Raw genomic sequence first — 18,760 nt, forward strand, 5'->3', positions numbered from 1 at the left:
TCCAGGGCAGAAAAGCTGCAATGCCCTGTTGGTTTGTGGCTCAGGTGTAGTTCCAGGCAGGGTGTGCAGGTCCCTGCCCTGGGCTGGGGACAGGGCAGCAGGGGCAGGCTCAGAGACACTTGGCTGGGGGAGCAGAAGCCAGCCCAGCTCCATGAGCTCAGGCTCAGCCCCTGTGAAAGCAGCTCAGCTGCCTCCTCTGGGGTCAGCTTGGATCCCAAATAAGCTGTGTGTGTGTACACAGTGCTTTGTCTCCTCTAATCGCCTTGCCAGGCCCAGGCTGCCTCTTTGCCTGAGATTGGGCTGATCCAGAGCCCAGAGCATCCCCAGAGAGCAGCTGAGAGCTGCTCATAGGAAATAATAGCAAATACAAACCCAGATTCTTCTGGAGAACTGGGGGCAGCATCTTTTGTTTGCTTCACACGCTGTCAGTACTGAGCTTTTGTTGCTTTCCTTGATGTTTTGGAAGTCTGGGTTTAAATTATTTCTGATGCTGTGAAAGCCATATTAAAGGAACTCTTAAAAGAGGAACACATCAGGCAAAGTATTTCCCCTTGAACTACTCTTAATATGCCAATTTGCAACAATATCAAACTCCAAGATCAAGGCTGAGATAAGTCTGCAGCAGTGCTTTAAAACTTGTTATAAACCACAGTGCACAAACCACTGTGAATTAGCACTGCTGTCATCAGTCACCTGCCAGGAGAAAAAGCTTATTTTCATGTCCAGATAAACCACTGTGACTGTGGCCAGGAGGAACTTAGAAAACTTCTGGTGTTTTTTAAAGCAGCTTGTAAACAACTTTACTCCCTCCCTGCCTCACACCCACAACATCACCTGCTCACTCTTTGTCTCCCCATCTCTTTGGATCCTTTTATGCCTGCATTTTGTTGCTTCATGGTAGGATTTAAATTGAGCTGTCATGTTTCACAGTGTGTGGGGTAGTTTATAAGACAGCAGTGATGCAATAGCGACCTTTGCCATAAATGTCCTCAGTGTACAAACCAGGGGAAGGCATTTATTCTGTGGGAGGGTGAGAAAGAGTCTGTAAAAGTCTGCTCAGAAGTGCAGTGTGCAGGGAAAGGGGTTTCTTTGCAGTGAGTGGCCTCTTGGTCACAGAGCATGAATAACTGGCTACTGATTTTTCTTGCCCTTACAGGCAGCACAGACCTTGTGTGTATAGCTCAGTTGAATGACCCTATGCAGAAGTTTTCCAGCTCTGTAGCCAAAAATGCTGCACATCCCTTTTGGAAGGAAGAGTTTATCTTGTAAGTAACTTACCTACTGAGAATACGTTTACACTAAAGCACCTTTTTTTTTTTTTTTTTTTTTTTCTTGAACTGTGTAAGAGAAGAATGGCATTTGAAATAGGTCCATCCCTGGTCTTTCTCTGGGTGGCTTCAGAGAAATCTAGAGCTGCTGGGGACTTCAGGAGATCCAATTACCTGAAGATATGAGATACAGGATATGCATGGATATGAGATACAGGTCTCTACATGTTCCATGATACATGATTCTAGTACATGGCAGCAGTCATAGGCATAATAAATCACCTCATGCTTTTCTACAGTGCCAGGAAAGAAGTGTTAACAAGGTTTTGAAGTCAATTTACTGTGAAATCTGCATTTGAGGGAATCTAATGTCTCTCCATTCCCTCCCCTGAGTGGAAAAACAAAGGTGGAGAAACAGTTGAGCATCTAGAAGAATGGTGTCCATGGCTAAAAAGGGAGTATAAAACTTAACTAGATTTTCTTTCTCCTGGAGAACAAAAAAGGGACTTGCAGGCAGCCTACACAGTATTCTGTGATTCACACAGCTGCTGTAAATAGGGTCAAAAGTGAGCAGTTCTAAAACTATTTTTATTTTCACTTTCTAACAGCAGAGCAAAAATGGCTTCTGAGGCGCACAAGTTTAGGAAAGGGGGGACTCGCTGATGAACTTTGTTTTCTGAAATATCACCAAGTGCTTCAGCCAGTGGCTCTGTGATTCACTTCAGCCATCTGTTGGTGGAACAGCACCAGGCCTGCAGAGCTCACAAGTTCCCAGCAGTTTGGGACAGGAAATTTGTAAGAATAATACCCTTTTCCAACTGAAAGGGCTGAGAGAGGGTAGGCAGGATGTGATTAAGTTGACTGGAATTTGGCCTTGACACTAGGAATAATGCTGGGGTTTCCACACTGCTTTTCAGAAGTGCATGAGGTAAGCTTGGGGGCTTTTACAGATAAATGATTAGGATTTTGGCAGGGGTTTTTGAACTTCTTTCAAGTTCCCACAAACAAACCTCTGCCCTTTTCTTTCCTCAGAGCCAAAAATATCCTCCACTCTGAACACCACTGTACTGACTGTGTCAGACTCTGCTTTAGCTTCGTGGCAAAGCAGCAGTGGTGGCATCAAGGTGCTCCTTTCCAAGTTTTGGGGTGCAGAAAGGGTGGGAATGGAAGGGAAAAACTTAAAATCTGCTGAATAGATGATGTGCCACAGCATCTAATGGTGTTGGGTGTTGCAGCCAGGATCTCACCATTCTGAAAAATAAAATACGTGTTTGCATGCCCTTAGGGCTTTTGGCAGAATGCCTGCTGAGAAGGGTATGAAATAAAGTTTTACTGGAGGGTTTCTCAGTAGGTACCCAGTTTCACTGTGTCAGTCAGAGGAAAGATTTTCTATCTGTTGTCTGGTCCATCTTAGGAAGTGCCATGTGTAATTATGAAACCTGGGTTTTGTCACACAAAAACTCCTCTTGATGGCTTTGCAGCATCTTGTTTTGGAAAAGTGATACTGACTCTTCTCATTTAAAGCTGTAACTATTTTTGTTTTCTTGCATCTGTCCTGTTTTTGCAGGACGCTTTTCCTGCTTTGACAGGGATGTTGATTGAGCCTGTTACAGCATCTTGACTTACAAATTTGATCCTGCCAGGAGGAACAAAGCTTTTTGGTGTTGTGGTGTAGCAGTCAGACTAGGAACCATCTCCAGCATGGAGGGCAGTGTTTGTCAGCTCCTGGGGAGAAGAAAAGCTTCTGAAATTCAACAAATTGAATCTGTGCAAAAGTGAGGGAGGGATCCAGGCCATGGCTTTTTACTGTGATCCCTTCAGTTACTCTTACCCACCTGCAAGGTGCAGTGTTTGCCTTAGAAAGGGCTGAGAAAAGCTGGGGAAAGGGGAAAACCTACATGGGAAGGAAAACCTGCTGTGGCTGCAAAGACCTAACATGGTTTTGTTTCCTTTACAGTGAACTAAGTGCCAAATCAAAAGCATTGCAACTGCAAATAGTAGAAGATGGAAAGTTGGATAGTAAGTATTTTAAGATTTTAACATTTATTTTGTATTTATTTTTATTTTGTATCTTAATATTTATTTTACATGATCAGTGTGTGAGCTTTGTTGAGTGTTGGCAGAAGTCCCTTTTTATTTCTGGATGGCCACAGAAACTGTGAGATCCATCAGTAGTCATGGGTGGAAGGAGAATATCCTGACCAGGTGCCTGAGTTGAAGTTACGGAGAATCTTTGAATTTCTTTCTAGATTGTCAACACACTGAGTCTTGCAGGTGCTGATATCCTGTATTTTTCCATCTTCTAAACATCTAACTGATCCACTATGAACCTTTTTGGTTTCAAGTTACACTTTTGAGTTCTTTCTGTGGCTGAAGGGGAATCATGGGGGCTAATTGTAAATCCTTCCTTTTCAAGTCGCAGAGAGTGCCTAAAAATTCAGGTATGAAAATCACAGTCAAGTATAAAACACTCCAATTCTGATTATATTGAATTAAATATAAAATATGAGGGCTCAAACATTTTTGCAACACAATTCTGTTGTTTCAGAATTATTTTTAAAATCTAGATATACAAAATTGTGCAATATCTTGCTTATGATATATGATTATTGGAGGGATTGTAAAGTCAAAAGCTTAAAAAAATTTCTGATGTGGATGCTATTTTTTATTTTTAAAAAATATGTATGTGGAGTCAGCAAACTTATGTTTTTCTTGGACAAAGTGTAGTTTTGAGTGTACCTAAACATCTTTAGTCTTTCAAACAACACCAGGAATGTTCTAAATCCCAACTTTCAGCCTGGTTTCCTGAAGAAAGAGGTCCCAGTGGATTGCACTGACAATTCTCTTCCTCCCCCTCTGCCCCTCCATACCTTCTGAGCTGTTTTTCCCCAAAAAACTTAAATAGAAGACTCAAAGTAGAATCATATTAATGAGCAGAGAGCTGAGTTATGTGAATATAATGTAGATATCTACTTGTATAATACAAGTATAGACAAGAGTTTATTACACCTATTCAAATTGTAAGTATTTGAGAAAATCACTTAATACAAATTCTCAGTAGATGTTCTGTTCTGTGGTAACCTGACCTCAAAATGCCAGTGAAGTGTAGAAGTTTATTGTTGTAAAACATTCTGCTTTGCACTGAAAACTAGGATTTAGTCTCTGAAATCATGCTGTACCTTTGCTAGTAATTTGTTGTGGTCTGTTGGAGCTGATAAAGTCAGGAGAGGAGCAAGAGAATTGCTGAAGTTTTACTAAAGTTCAAATTAAACACTGTTGTTGTGATGCACCAGTTAACCAGGACTCCAGATTGTCCCCTGAAATGAAAGATGCAGAAACTGGCTATGGAGATTGTCCAAGAACCTAATAGTTGTCTCCTTTCTTCCCTAGACATTCTGCATATACAGGGAAAAATAATGGTCAGAAACAGCAGAAAATAAGTAATACTTCATGATTCCATTCTTTGCTGTTGCACGGTATTAGGCCAGGCTGAGGAATAGTCATAAAATGGAAAAAAGGTGTAAAATTCTGCCCCGTGGTGTAGAATTTTTCTCCTCTCTTCCCATATCCTCTCCCTTACACATCCTGGCAGCTTAGCTCTGGGCTGACCTTGCTGATTTTATTCTTGCAGGTGCTTTATTGGGGCAGGTGACTGTACCTCTGGACCTGTTCAGGAAGCAGCCCTGTGGCCAGCACAGCTTTGCACTGAGCAGCAGGGCTGGGGAGAGCAGCTCGGAGCCAGACCCTGGGCTGGGATCCATCAGTGCAGAGGTACTGCTGGGCCTGGGGTGTGGGGTGGGTTTTTTACTTCAGGATCTGCTGGGAGAGCTCATCTCACCTTTGGGCTTGTGGCTGAGTCAGAGCAGCCTGTTCTGATTGCAGGGTCTTTATGTCTTATGGGGATTTTTGAAGGAATTTTGAATTATTTTGAGATGGACCTCTTGAGTTGTTTTAGATGATGCGATTTATTTTTCTTCTGCATAGGCAGGAAGGGTGAGTTCGACTCATATCTTTACTGCATGGTTCAGAAAGTCACAAGACCTCCAGTTACAAGACCTTTTAAGGATTTATTGACCAATAAAACACTGCCAACAAGGATATTCATGTTTTTGATCCAATCCTTAAATATTTCATCTTATGGGCTCATGCTACAGTGTGGCTTTCTTAGCCAATCATGTTATGACACACAAACCTAAAGTGCTGCATTCTACACTTCTTGTTTACCTTTGTAACTCCTTTTATTTTTTCTATATCATAAACTATAAACTTTCCTCTATTTAACTTAATGTGTCTCTCCTTTAAACTATAAATCCACATTCTCACTTTGAGCACCTAAGTTTGGAAGGTTTAATTCTAAACTTTGGCTTCCAGGCCCAAAGTTCTGAGAGTTCCCTGCATTTCGGATTCCAACAGTGTCTTATTGAAAAAATTAACTTGAGTTTGGCTCAGCAAGAACCTTTAAGGAGTACCAGCTAGAAACAGAATCCTCCTTGCCTGATGTGCTTCTGAGGTGGTGTTTTCCTGTCTCCTCAGTTCTCTTTTATAGAGCCCAGTGAACTGAAGGCAAGGCAGGTCTCCTCCCCAGTGCTGGCCACCAAGATCGAAAAGGACCGGACGGTGATGCCCTGCGGGACTGTGGTCACCACTGTCACTGCTGTGAGAACCAAACCTCGTCTGGAAGGGAGATCCTCTCCCCTGGGCACAGGTCAGCACCTCCAGCTCTTCCTGAGTTCCTCCCTGGGCACCAGGAGAAGCACTGAGGTGTCAGGGCAGCACCAATTCCACAGCTCTCAGATGTGTTGGAGTGGGGTTGTTGCCTGTATTACCCAGAATCAGGATTTTAATTTTCACAAAAACTTGTTTCTTACAAAAAGAACAGTTAATGTTTCTTTTAATATGCACTGTAAATCTTCACCGTGGTGTGGTAATGTAGAAAGGCTGGATTTTGGTGGATGGTTTTTCACATGGCAAATATATCAGAGGTTTGCTGATAACAAACCATCCTGTGCTTTCTAATCCTGATCTGTATTATCATCTCTGATGAAGCTTGGTGTTACCTGGTGACAAAATACTTTTCAGCATGTCCCCCAGCAGCAGATTTTCCAATTTTTCTTGGGAAAATTATAAAAGTAAAGCCTGTGAACAGTCTTGGTATGAAGCATCACAAAGATCTGTGTTCTTTTAAGTTGTTAAAGCAAATATTTTATTTTTGTTAAAGCAAATCTTTTGTCTTTTGTAACACATTTTTGTCTAATGCGTTACAGTAGAATGTTTAGAAACATTCTTTCATGTTTTAAACATTTAAAAATGTTTAAAGAAATTCCCACCCTTCACTGGCCTTTTAGGGTCAGGCTTACCACAGAACATGTGTTGAGAATTTCTGTTAAACAATTTTCTCAACAACAATTTGAACAGGCATAATTGGTATAATAAATTCTTATGAATGCAATTAAAAATTTCTTGACCAGTTCTAATAACCAAAAAACTTGGTCCTCAGATTCTCCTGTGAAAACTCCAGTTAAAGTAAAGGTGACTGAAAAGGATTTCATTGTTGAAGCCCTCCATTCTCAGGGTGCTCCAGTCAGCAAAACTTTGTCATCTTCAGATACAGGTAATACTAATGTTTGGGACTTCTAGGGAGAATATTTCTCTGTTCTGCATGTGGGATTAGTGTGATCCTGTTAAAATGACAGCCAACCCCTGTGGCTGCTGCCTGTCAGCAGCACTGGGGTGTTGATGTTACAAAGCACTGTGGTTTGGGGTATGGCAGCCTGGCAGTAAAAGTCTGGTTTTAATTGGCAATTTAAATTACTGGTTTTGAATAAATAACAATGAGCTGTGGTTTGCAGAGGAGAGGAGGCTGCAGAAAAGCCAAAAGTAAGTCTTTTCTCTTACTTTTGAATGAAAGATGCCTCCTTTTATAGAGGCTTGGGGGAGGCTGCACTAAATTAAAACCCTGTGACATGTACCTCTAAGTCCCCTGTGTCTGAAGAGAAGGCAGAGGCTGGACTGAAGACTCAGTTCTCTTCCCAGCCCTGCCTCTGGGCTTTTTTGGGCTTGCTTTGCCCATTTGTCCACCTTCCTAAGTCACCTGGATACGGCTGAAGTTCCTTCAGAGTGTCAGGTGACGTTGCCAATAATTATAAATTCACTTGGAATTGTATATAAACCTGATTTTGTCTCTGGAGAATTTACCTTTTCAAGCTGCACCTCTAAATCTTCAGCACATTTTTCAGTCCTGTGTGTGTGGTCTGAACCTTTCAGTGGCTCTGTGGGCAGGAGTAGTGACAGATGTGACCCAGTGGCACCTGCTGTGATATTCAGTTGGCTTTGTACAGGTCTGAGTGGGGAATGGACAACCTGGAGATGATCTGAGCTGCTCCTGGCACAGCCAGGAGGTTTCTGAGAGACAGAAATGTATTGGCCAACAAATGTGGGGAAGGGCAAGAAGCAATAACCATGAATAGCTGTAACAGCACTTGGATCCTTTCCTATCTCTAGGCTAAGAAATACTCTGACACCATGAAGCAGTGTGGTATTACTGCAACAATTTGGGAAATGTTAAGATAGTGCAAGACTTCTCAGTTGACTCCCTGAAGTATTTAAGACACAAACCACCTGGAGACACCATATTGTCATGGACAATGTTTTTATTGGGAGTGCAGGGGGATTTCTGTGAAGTGTTTATACAGTATTGCAGGAAGAATTACTCATTCAAACAAAAGCCAAAAGAAAGAAATACAAAGGAGCTTTTGGTATGGCAGTAACTTAGGTAAAAGTTATTACAAACATTATGGCAAAATAGCAGCAAGCACTGTGGGAAAGATGCTGTGTCTGTGCCATACTTCTGAGTGATGACAGCAGTAAGAATTATTGCAGGGGCTGGGGAGATGGAAAAAGTCAAAGTTTGAGATGAGTGTGCAGACATGCACACATATTCTTAATTCTAGGCTTCATCTTTTCTTACATTACCATCACAGTAACAAAATGCACTGCTCAATTTAGTTAACACTGGTGCTATTCCTGCCTCTGTTCTTTTTGTTGTTGTTAAAACTCTTGCCAGAAAAGTCCACCTCAGGCAATTAAACATGGGGATTTTTGTCTTGTTGATTTCCTTAGTCTTGTTTGTTCCTGAGCTTGATGAATTTGATTAATGTCTATTCATATCCTTGATGCCAGAAAGGGCCATGCTTAAAAATAAACTTGTGCTTGTCAGTAAAAGAGCATTTTTTACAGAAGATTTTCTATTCCTGTGCAGTGGTTGGAGGGGAAAAGGGGGGGTGCACTTTACAGGATTTAGAGGCAGCTACTTTGCCTTCCCTAGCCTATCACAATTCCATAGCAAAACTGGAAATGCTGATCAGGGAGATCTGGAAAAGGAGCAAAACAACAAAAAAGCTGCCTGAAGAAGCAGCATAATGTACCAACCTTGTACCATGTTAGAACTATGGCTCTTCATGACTGTGATAATTCATGATGTCCCCACTGTCACCACAGGATAGCAGTGCATTGAAATAATGGGGTGCTTTGTCCAGGCTTCCAGAACCTCCTTTGTTCTCATGGAAGGAGTTTGTAAAAGCCATTTTGGTACATTTTCTCCAAAAATAGGTGACAGGAGGGAAAGACAGCTGGGTGGTGAATTGGTAAGTTAATGGTGTTTATGGCATTTCTGCTAATTTTAAGTCCAGGACAAACTCTGCCTGTCTCTGCTGTGTTTTTTCCTGTTTTCCTTCTCTCTGAAATGCTCCTTTCTCTGCAGAGCTGCTGGTACTGAACGGCACCGACCCCGTGGCAGAGGCAGCCATCAGGCAGCTGAGCCAGTCTGCAAAGCAGAAGCTGAAGTCTCCTCGCAAGAAAAGCACCATTATCATATCAGGGGTGTCCAAGGTAGAGCAGAAAACAGCAGCCAGAGTTGATGCTTAGTCCTGGAAAGCCTTTTCTGCACTTACTGCAGCGTTAACAGGGCTCCTGCTGTCCCTGCAGAATCCAGTTTTGTGTGCCTGGTTATTTCTGTGACTGTTTCAAGTTCAGCCAAATCAGGGTGTTGGGTTCTGATTGTTAGCTTGGACAGCCTGACTAAAATGCAAGGTGTCCTTGGATAGGAGTGGTGTTAGGGGATTTGGGAAAATCAGTTCAGGTGAGAAGAGAGGATAATCCTCTGTGCTTCACCCATACTGAAAAAGTATGAAAGATTTTTTTCCGAAGCTCTTACAACACTCTGAAAAATCTCTGGTCCTCTGGTCTCTGTTCCAGAGGGAGGGCAAACAATGAGACAAAATGAAATGTTTTGATGTTAATTTTCTTAAAAGGACCAAAAAATTCTCTGTGTATGCTGACACTTCATTACAGCAGCACATATGGGCGAGTCCTGTTATTTGTAGTGGGGCCAGGGATAAGCAGAAGGCATTTACTTAATTGATTTTTTTCACTCATTTGGCCTTTGCAACATGATTAAAACTTTGCTAAGTGCTCCTCTCTTTAGTAGAGCTAAGGAAGCTTCAGGTGGCTTGGTGATGGTCCTGAGCAGTACAAGTACATGTATGGAGAGTTAAAATAACTCTTGCAGGGAGGTTTGTTTTTCTCCAGCAGGATGACTCGTGTCAGTGTTGTCTCTTATTTCCACTGGGCAGACCTCTTTATCTCAGGACAGTGAAGCTTCACTGATGATGGACTATGCTGCAGCCATGGACAGCTCCTGCAGGGAAGCAGATCCACCCACTGTGGAGGACGCTGTTGCAAAAATCACCTCTGATCAAAAGCAGTCATTGGATGCTTCAGAAAGAGTCCCTGGCACCGAGCCACAGCAAAGCACCCACAAGGCCTGGGGTTTGGAGAATGGCAGCCAGCAGTGGGACACCAGCACGCTCTTAGACCAGACCTCTGAAGAAATATCTGGGAGCTCATTAAGTGTTTCAGAAACTGGGAGCGTGAAAAAATCTAAAGGTACATGATCCTCACTTCCACTTTGGTCACTGTTTTCTCTATGTAATTGGCTGCAGTAGTTCATCCTTTCTTATTGATTTTTTTTTTTGTCCTTTAAACTCTTTGTGATTGTGGTGTTGGTTGAAGCTCTTTTACTTGCAACTCTCTGAGCGAGCTCAGGCTTTTTTACCCTCCCCTCCATAAGGGAACAGCTCACCCTCAGAAGCTGGCAGCTCATTACACCCAACTCAGTTATTTGGGAGAGAAATCACTAGTCACATGATCAATTCCTCAAGGAAAACTGTGTCCTCATAGCCCAGGACTTGCCCTGGATTGCCAGCCCCATTACCAGGGTAAAGATGGCAGGATCCACAGTTGCTTTCCAATACATTGCTCTTCCTCCTTCACCTCTCTAAGCACAAGGCTGCCCTGTCCTCACTGAAGTGTGAGCTCAGGGAAGCAGCACAGCTGGAACAGAAACTGCCAGATTCCCCTTGTTCACTCATTCCATTAATGCATAATTTGCTAAAGAAAATGGAATAAAAGGTATTTTTATAAGTATAAGGTAAGATTTATACTTATAAGTGAATAAGGCATAAGATCATTTTGCTTAGGAAGTTACAAACCTGAATAGCTGCAGTTTGAAAATCTTATAGGGTCCTTTGTGTTTCCTTGGTAAATCCAGCAACCTCTGAGCACTGGTTTGTGGTAAACACAGGGACTATTAGGAAGTCTTACAAAAGGGCCAGTGCAGTGGATTGTGCCCCTAACAGGCACACAGGTTGCACCTTAAAGTTGCAAAAAATACTCTGCTTTTCCCTCATACCCATCCCTCTCTGCTTTATTATTTTCTATCCTTTTCTCACCCAGAGATCCTGGGAAATGGCTTATGACAAAACCTCCCTCTTTACTGGATTTTCTCCCCCCTCAGCCACAGGGCAAACACTGGTGCTCTTTGTCAGGACCCTCCCTTAGAGCTTGGAGTTCCCTGGCCTTTCCAGAGCTGGACTGCTCCACATGAGAGATCAGGAGGGACCAGCAACAATCCCTGTCACACACATGCTCAGGCACTGGAAAGCCTTGCATGTGTTTGGGATGAGGGGAGTGGGGTAGTTATCAAAGGATTTGGCTCATTTTGGATCCTGGAAAAGTTTAGGAAACTGTGTGAGAAAATGCAAAACCTCCGGACTCTTCTTCCACATGTTATTCTAAAGCAAGCAAGTGGAAGTTTATGAGTTGTTGTTTAGTTTTGGGTTTCCCTGTGCAAAGAGATGAGGCTTCTAGAGATCCTTTTCACACAATTCAGTATAGGACTGCTGAAAACTGCAACATATCTCTGAGAGAGTTGTATCATCTTGAAAAAATACTTGAAAAAAACTGGCTCAAGTCCCTTTCATTATACACAGATGTCTTTGTGGAAGTCTTGAATCTCTGCTTTGTCACAGCTGAGTAGCTTTTATGGGGTAAGATGGGAAAACATTTCAACCCCCCTGCCTTCAGTGAGCTGTGAATAGTTCAAGGCTTCTGTTTGTCAAATGCTTTCCCTTAAAAAAAACAAACAACAAAAAAACTCTCCACAAATAAAACCGCAAATGCAACAACAAAAAACCCAAACATGGCAAAAAACCCAAACAAAACCCCTTCTGCTTTGAAAAGCCTTTTGTGTGTGTTAATGTCTTAAAGCTAGCACTTCTTTTTACTCTTGCATATTTTTGTTTGTTTTTTTACCTTTCTGACTTCCTCTTTCTTACCCATTCCCTTTTATAAACTTAAGATGACTGCTATGCCAGCCAGAATTAATTACCTACACAGTAAGTTATTTTTGTCTCTCTTTTTTTTTTTTTTATCCCTAAGAAAATGTAGCTTTACAATGAGACACTCATTGTAAAAACTGAAGCAAAAATTAGTTTGACATCCCTTTTCTTCTTCCCCTATCCATTCCTTTTCTCCTTCCAAAATGACCTTCCTGTGCTCAGGTGTCTCAGCAGACCAGTCTGCTGTGACAAATCATCCTTCTGGTGGTTGTGCTGTCCAGGAGGGTCACACAGAGAGGGGGCAGCAAGGAAGGCTTGGAGGGATGCTCTGTATTCCTCATCTCTCTCCATCATTGCTGTAGCATCTGATAATCAATCAAAATCTGCTCATGCAATCCATGTGTGACCCCATAACTGGATATACATACACACAAATCTTATTTCAAAACCTGCTGCTTACTGATTTTTAGATGCAGCTTTTCTAGCTCACAGAGCTACCACAATCTCAGCAGGTATTTACAAAATCAGCAGCTTTTTACAAAACCACCTGTATGAAAACTGTTTTGGAAGTTGGGAAGGAATGGAGAACGATCTCTGTTAGTATCCTTGTAGATGTGGAAGGAAATCTTCCTCCACTAGCACAAATGAGATTGAGAAGCATTTTCAGAACACCCTACATCAGTGCAGCGAGTTCTTACCGTGCTCTCTGCTCACCTCCTGGTGCTGGGGCCACGGCTGGCACATGGATCCTGTTGAACTGGAGGCATAAGCATGCAAACAGCAAACGAACCAGCACATAAACCAGCACTGCCCTGCCCTGCCCTGCCTCCCAGGGCTGCATGTCTGCACAGCAGCCAGAGCCACAGGCTCTGCACACTCCAAGCTGGCTGCACACTGCTGGGCACGTGGCAAGCTTCCAGGCAGCAGAGGCTGAACACCAGGGAGCTCTTGTGTCAGGGGCTGCTGCTTGTGCTGCTCTCAGGGAAGTGCTGCCCACGGTTCTTCAGCTGCAGGGAATTGTCCCAGGCCACCGGCACAGTTTTTGGAGCATTCTCAGCCGGGTGCTGTTTCCTGGTGTAGATAATCAGTCTGAATGACAGAATGGATGGGACTAAAAATCTGCTTAGGGATAAACTCTTGTGTCCCAGTGCTGCTGGCACAGGGTCTGGGCAGAGCAGCTGCCTGCTCAAACAGGAGCTGCACAGCAGCGAGGCCTCTGCATCCCCCCAGCCTCTGCACATCCACAGCTGTCAGTGTCCTGGGCTGGAACACTGCTGCTTTTGTGCTGCTGATGACAGCTTGAAGTCGTTGCCTTGCCAGAAAGATCAATCAGAGGCTGATGGGAGAGCAGTCAAGATTCAAATCCACGAGTTCTGGTTGCTTTCAGCTGATTTCTGCTTCCCATCCCATTGTGCCCTGTGAGGGGAGTCTCAGCAGCTGCCATAAAAAAACATGCTTGAATATCCTCCCAGGTGCTGAGTGCTTAGCCCTTAATGTACACAGTAATAAACCCAATTACACGTTTGTGACTGCTGACAAAGCAGGCATCTGGCTGCCATGAAATACCTGTTCTGCAGCTGTCACTGTGTGCAAAGTGACACAGAGGCCTTGGCAGGTCCTCGGGGGACAAACATTTAATTCTAGCTGTGGCAGTGTCCTGTGAAAGAACTGCACCGTGTGTTGGCTTTTTGTGTTCATTTGCAGTGGGAGGAAAAGCAGAATCAAGATCATGCCATGGCAGGGATTAATAGTTGAACTTGGAAAGAATCAGGAAACATGATAGTGGTGCAGGGAGGAGGTGTGGAAGCTTTGCCAGGGAAGTGACTATCCCCACATCCAAGTCTGACTGCCAGAAGCTCCTGTGCTGGCTTGTCACCTGGGTCCTGCTCTGTTCAGACAGGCTCTTGCCACCTGGGACAACAGCCCTACCAATTGCATACAAAACTGATGCTATTTTAACACTGATGTCCCAGCCAGGCTGAGTGTTGCTGGTAGTGTCCCTGCCAGCTGCACAGCAGGCACACATGGAGAGGGAGGGTGGAATTTGGCAGAATGGCTGCAGAAACAGCCCAAGCTTGCAGAGAGAGGAGTAGTGCTAGCTGCTGTTGGCAGCATGAGTCCCTGGTGAGATGACAGCTGCAATTGCCTTGGCTGCATGCTGGGTTTGACAGGGGGTCAAGGGAAGGAACATGGCAAAATAAAGCAACTTAATTTGCCTCAGGAGGGATTTGGGCAGCCTTCTGAACCTGTTGGAAGCAGATGTAATACTATTTTTAATCTGCTTGAAGTGCATTGCTATTCCTAAAAGGGTTTTAGAATAGCAATTGCTTTGTGGGTGTTACTCTGGGTGGTGCTGCTGAATTTATATGGAACACCTGCTGCCTGGCTTGTACAGGACCACTGCACACACATTTACTGCCAGGTACTGTTGTAGATTAAAAACACCTTCAAATTAAAATTTGCTTCACGTGGTGCCTCACAGGCTGATCTTCACCTTTTTTGATCTCTGAAACAACAAAGAGTAACATTATTTCCTCTCTTTCATTCTTTTTATAAAATCCATTCTACTTCAGTGGTTGGAAAGCTTGGATGTGCCTCTGTGAGCCGTGGGAGCCCGGGGTACAACCCACACCAGTGGCTGTGCATGTGTGTATGACCACTAGCGTGGCCTCCAGAGCAGCATTTGGAGCTAAGTGTAAGGAGGGAGACTTAAATCAGAGGATCAGCTTTTCTCACTCGTGCTGCACTTAAAGCTGAGTTTCAAGAGAACAGCAGACTGTTCTGTCTAAAGCGTCCTGCACCTTGTTCCCCCCACAGGTGGGATTTTGAAGAAAAGCGCCAAGCTGTTTTTCCGCCGGCAGCACCACCAGAAGGACCCGGGCATGAGCCAGTCCCACAACGACCTGGTGTTCCTGCAGCAGCCCCTGGCCGAGGAGAGCCGCAGGAAGGGGGGGACACTCTCACGAATCCTGAGCAAGAAGCTCCTTTCCAGGAACAAGAGCAAGAACAAACTGAACGGGGCCTCGGGAGAGCCCTACCCATGAACCCAAACCCTTTCCGATGGGATGCCTGCTCGCCAGTCGAGCACTTGTTTACAGAGCAGTACTAGAGAATACAAATGTGGCTGATGACTAGCATAAAAGGTGGTTCACTATTAACAGTGGTCTTTTTGGTTTATTTTTCCAAAACGCTTTTTCTCTCTGATGATGAAGTTGCTCCTCCAAGTACGAGCAGTGCTGAACGCGTCCAGCTTTTGGAGGAGTGTGTGGTTTCTTCTGGAAGAGGAGGGAGGATGAGGAATGGCGCAGGTGGGGACCAAGAAGGCACCTGATGTCCTGGGGTGCACTGGGAAGAGCATTTCCAGCCCCTGTGCCCAGCCCTGGGGGCACCTCTGGGTGCTGTGCCCAGCTCTGGCTCCTCAGCACAGCAGGGCCAGGAGCTCCTGGAGCTGAGCAAGGGCCTGGAGCAGCTCCAGCCCAGGAAAGGCTGAGGGAGCTGGGGCTGCTCAGCCTGGAGAGAGCCCCAGGGAGAGGGGCTGAGCCCTGGGTGTCCCTGGGTGTCCCAGTCTGTCCCTGTGTGTCCCTGTGTCTGTCCCTGTGTGTCCCTGTGTGTCCATCTGTCCCTGTGTGTCCCTGGCTGTCCCAGTCTGTCCCTGTGTGTCCCAGTCTGTCCCTGGCTGTCCCAGTCTGTCTCTGTGTGTCCCAGTCTGTCCCTGTGTGTCCCTGTCTGTCCCTGTGTGTCCCAGTGTGTCCCAGTCTGTCCCAGTCTGTCCCAGTCTGTCCCTGGCTGTGTGTCCCTGTGTGTCCCAGTCTGTCCCAGTCTGTCCCTGTGTGTCCCAGTCTGTCCCTGTGTGTCCCTGTCTGTCCCTGTGTGTCCCAGTGTGTCCCAGTCTGTCCCAGTCTGTCCCTGGCTGTCCCAGTCTGTCCCTGTGTGTCCCAGTCTGTCCCAGTCTGTCCCAGTCTGTGCCAGTCTGTCCCTGTGTGCAGGAGGTCAGAGCAGCCCCAGGCTCTGCTCCAGGCCCAGCGATGGCCCCAGAGCCCCGGGCAGGGGCTGAGCCCAGCAATTCCCTGCACAGGAGGCACAACTTCTGCCCTGGGCAGTGCCAGCCCTGAGCAGAGCCCAGAGAGGCTCGGGGCTCTCCTCCCTGGGGTATTCCAGAGCCAGCTGGACACAGCCCTGTGCCCTGTGCTCTGGGATGGCCCTGCTGGAGCAGGGAGTGGCACCAGTGACCCTCTGTGACTTCCAGCCTGACTGATGCTGTTGGGAGGACCCAAACCTGATTTACATCAACAGAGAGCTCTGAACTGAAACCTCACACCCAGTTTAAGTGACTGAACCTCTACGAGAGAGGACACCACTGTGCTCCCTCTCTACAGCCTGCAACAGTAGCAACTGATTTTTCTACTCTGAAAGGGGGGAATAAAGAGGCCCAGATCCAGTTTGTGCTGTAATTTGGAAGCGGGTGAGTGTTCAGAAGCAGAAGGAAAACGCTGACTCAGACACCCTACTGTAATAACTGTAGCCTGCTGTAATCACTGCTCAGCCCGTGGAGGTGGAGAGATGCCTTTGACATTAGCCATAAATCAATAAATTATGCAAATACCAATACTAGCATATTGTTTAATGTTCTGCTTAAGAAAAATCATGCTTTAAAACACAGAACTTGGGTGGATTTTTTAAAATTTACTTCAAGCTACACGCAAACAATGTATTTGTAAAATCATACATGTAGCTTTTCTTCCATGTGTGAGAAGCTGTATTGCTGGTGCAAAAACTCATCCAAGAGGCTCTAATTCCTTCTCCCAAATGCTTGTTAAAGAAGTACATAAACCATCCTATCAAATGCAAAGCTAGGAGCAGTAAATGGTGAGTAGAGCATAGTTAACCCTACAGTGCTTTTCACTGGAAAGCTTGTCTTGCCAAACACTTACTGAGATCTTAAAATACACAGTTGTGAAGAAAGCTTTTGAAAAAATATTAATTCCCTTAGTTCAGTTTCTAGATCTACCAGTATTGTCATGTGCTGAGTAGTTGGTCAGATAAGATTTGTTTAACCTTTTTTCCTTGCTAAATTTTGCAGCTGGCTCCTTTAGTCTAAAATGAAAAAATGATGGGACTGAAGGCGTAGTTCTCATTTTGGCTATGAAGAAGAGTAAAATGTCAGTATTTCTCACAGGTACCATCTTTCATGCATTACCTGTATTTTTCCATCATCTAGATTCCTGCTGAGCACAAAGGACCAAGCCTATTCTCTTCAGCCAAGAAAAACATCCAGTCATTCCAACTAAATTACTGACCTGAATGGATGATAGACCTTGTGCCTACTTTGCCAACAGTGATTTTTCCCCTGGCCCCTTTCCTCCCTTTAAGCTGTCCAACACTTTGGCAGGTATTTGGGCTTCCAACTTAAAGCTTTCATCAAAAATACAAAGTTAGTGAAGAATAGAAACACATTTCGGATTTCTGACATACTCAAGGTTCCCTGGTAAATCAATATCAAAGTGTAGAAGGGGTTTGGTTTCTTTTTTACGAAGAAAATGTTAGAACTGAACGGTCAAAATCTTTAAACCGCTTAAAAATACTGTTTATGTGTAACCTAAGATCACTGTGGTTGTTCAGTAGACCAGGCTGTCAAATAGTTGTACATTTAAGCATGCTGCTTGTTATGAAAACACTTGAAGGCATTTTAATGTTCTGTACTTTGAAAATTTGGTACAAATGAAATCTTCTGGAACTGTACTGTGCTTGGAAATCCCAGTTCAGTAATACAGTTTTGTCCAGCCTGAATGTGCCTGAACAGTTTTGTTTATTTCTAATTTAATGCAAAGTAGAAATTTTGTTTCTTCATTTGTTCTACTGTGGTTCAAGATGTGAGCATTAAAACCCCTGATGTCATGTTCCCTCAACAGACACTTTTTCTCTTGATTTTACCAGGAGCTCTCTGAGTTAGGGGACAGGGTGGGCGTCAAGTCCCTGCCATTTTTAAATGCTCAGTCTTTGTTGCTGAAGGATAAAACCACAACTGTTCCCTAAATTCAAGAAACCCAAATGAAACTGTGTTCCATGGGTAGCGCATCCATACCCTAAAAACAAAGAGCTGTGGAATTGGGAATGTAGAGGCAGCACCTAACATTACTTGAAGTCTTCTAAAATTACTGAGCTGGGATTTTAATTTACAGAAGCTTGAGCACATACTAGAATGGAGTGAAATAACACAGAGTAACTTGAAGGATATAGCACTGGGATTTGCTTGTAATTTACCCCAGAGAATGAATACACATGAAAAAAGTGCTTATTCTTAAGGTTTTGATGATCACTTGAATGCTTGTCTCAGTGCTGGGAATGAAGGACATTTGTTACTACAAACTGTGTGAAGGTTTGGGCTCACATGTTAAGAGAGAATGAATTCTTCAGGTGAGGAGGGCAAGGCACTGGGTGTAAGAAGGGAATCTGTTTTTTTATTTGCCTTCACTCCTCAGGAAAAGAAACATTGTTTGGTTTGATGTTGGATCTCTGTATCTGGCGGGTGTGTTCCTCACCTCGTCTTACTCCTCTGCCAATAATTTGTGTCCTGCTGTAAAAACAAGCTAAGGCACTAAACACAAGGGGTCAATTGAGTGGTGACAACCCCAAAGACCCACAATAATGAATCCCATTCCCTTCTTAGGTTGACATTTAAGATCAGGAGATCTGAGGATGTACATGTCTTGTGTATTTGGTCAGTGTGAGCTGGATCCTCACAACCTGCAGGATCCACACTGCAGTTTTGGGTCAGAAAGACTGGATTTGGCAGCTGGCACAAATAACACTGTGATG

At 44.2% G+C, this 18,760-nt stretch overlaps 1 protein-coding gene across 1 annotated transcript in view; it reads left to right on the forward strand.

The window, feature by feature from the left end:
• Positions 1 to 17,850, forward strand: part of C2CD2 (C2 calcium dependent domain containing 2) — a 36,259-nt gene extending 18,409 nt beyond the window's left edge. The window contains exons 7-15 of the mRNA XM_021540343.4: positions 1,157 to 1,265; positions 3,226 to 3,287; positions 4,900 to 5,039; positions 5,802 to 5,973; positions 6,766 to 6,879; positions 9,028 to 9,155; positions 9,899 to 10,211; positions 14,762 to 15,570; positions 15,754 to 17,850. Of these exons, the coding sequence (XP_021396018.3) occupies positions 1,157 to 1,265; positions 3,226 to 3,287; positions 4,900 to 5,039; positions 5,802 to 5,973; positions 6,766 to 6,879; positions 9,028 to 9,155; positions 9,899 to 10,211; positions 14,762 to 14,988 (1,265 nt within the window). The 3' untranslated portion in view covers positions 14,989 to 15,570; positions 15,754 to 17,850. The remainder of the gene's footprint in view (positions 1 to 1,156; positions 1,266 to 3,225; positions 3,288 to 4,899; positions 5,040 to 5,801; positions 5,974 to 6,765; positions 6,880 to 9,027; positions 9,156 to 9,898; positions 10,212 to 14,761; positions 15,571 to 15,753) is intronic.
• Positions 17,851 to 18,760: the final 910 nt, after the last annotated feature.

The sequence above is a fragment of the Lonchura striata genome, chromosome 1 (genome assembly GCF_050655825.1).
Source record: "Lonchura striata isolate lonStrDom1 chromosome 1, ASM5065582v1, whole genome shotgun sequence".
NCBI classification, from domain to species: domain Eukaryota; kingdom Metazoa; phylum Chordata; class Aves; order Passeriformes; family Estrildidae; genus Lonchura; species Lonchura striata.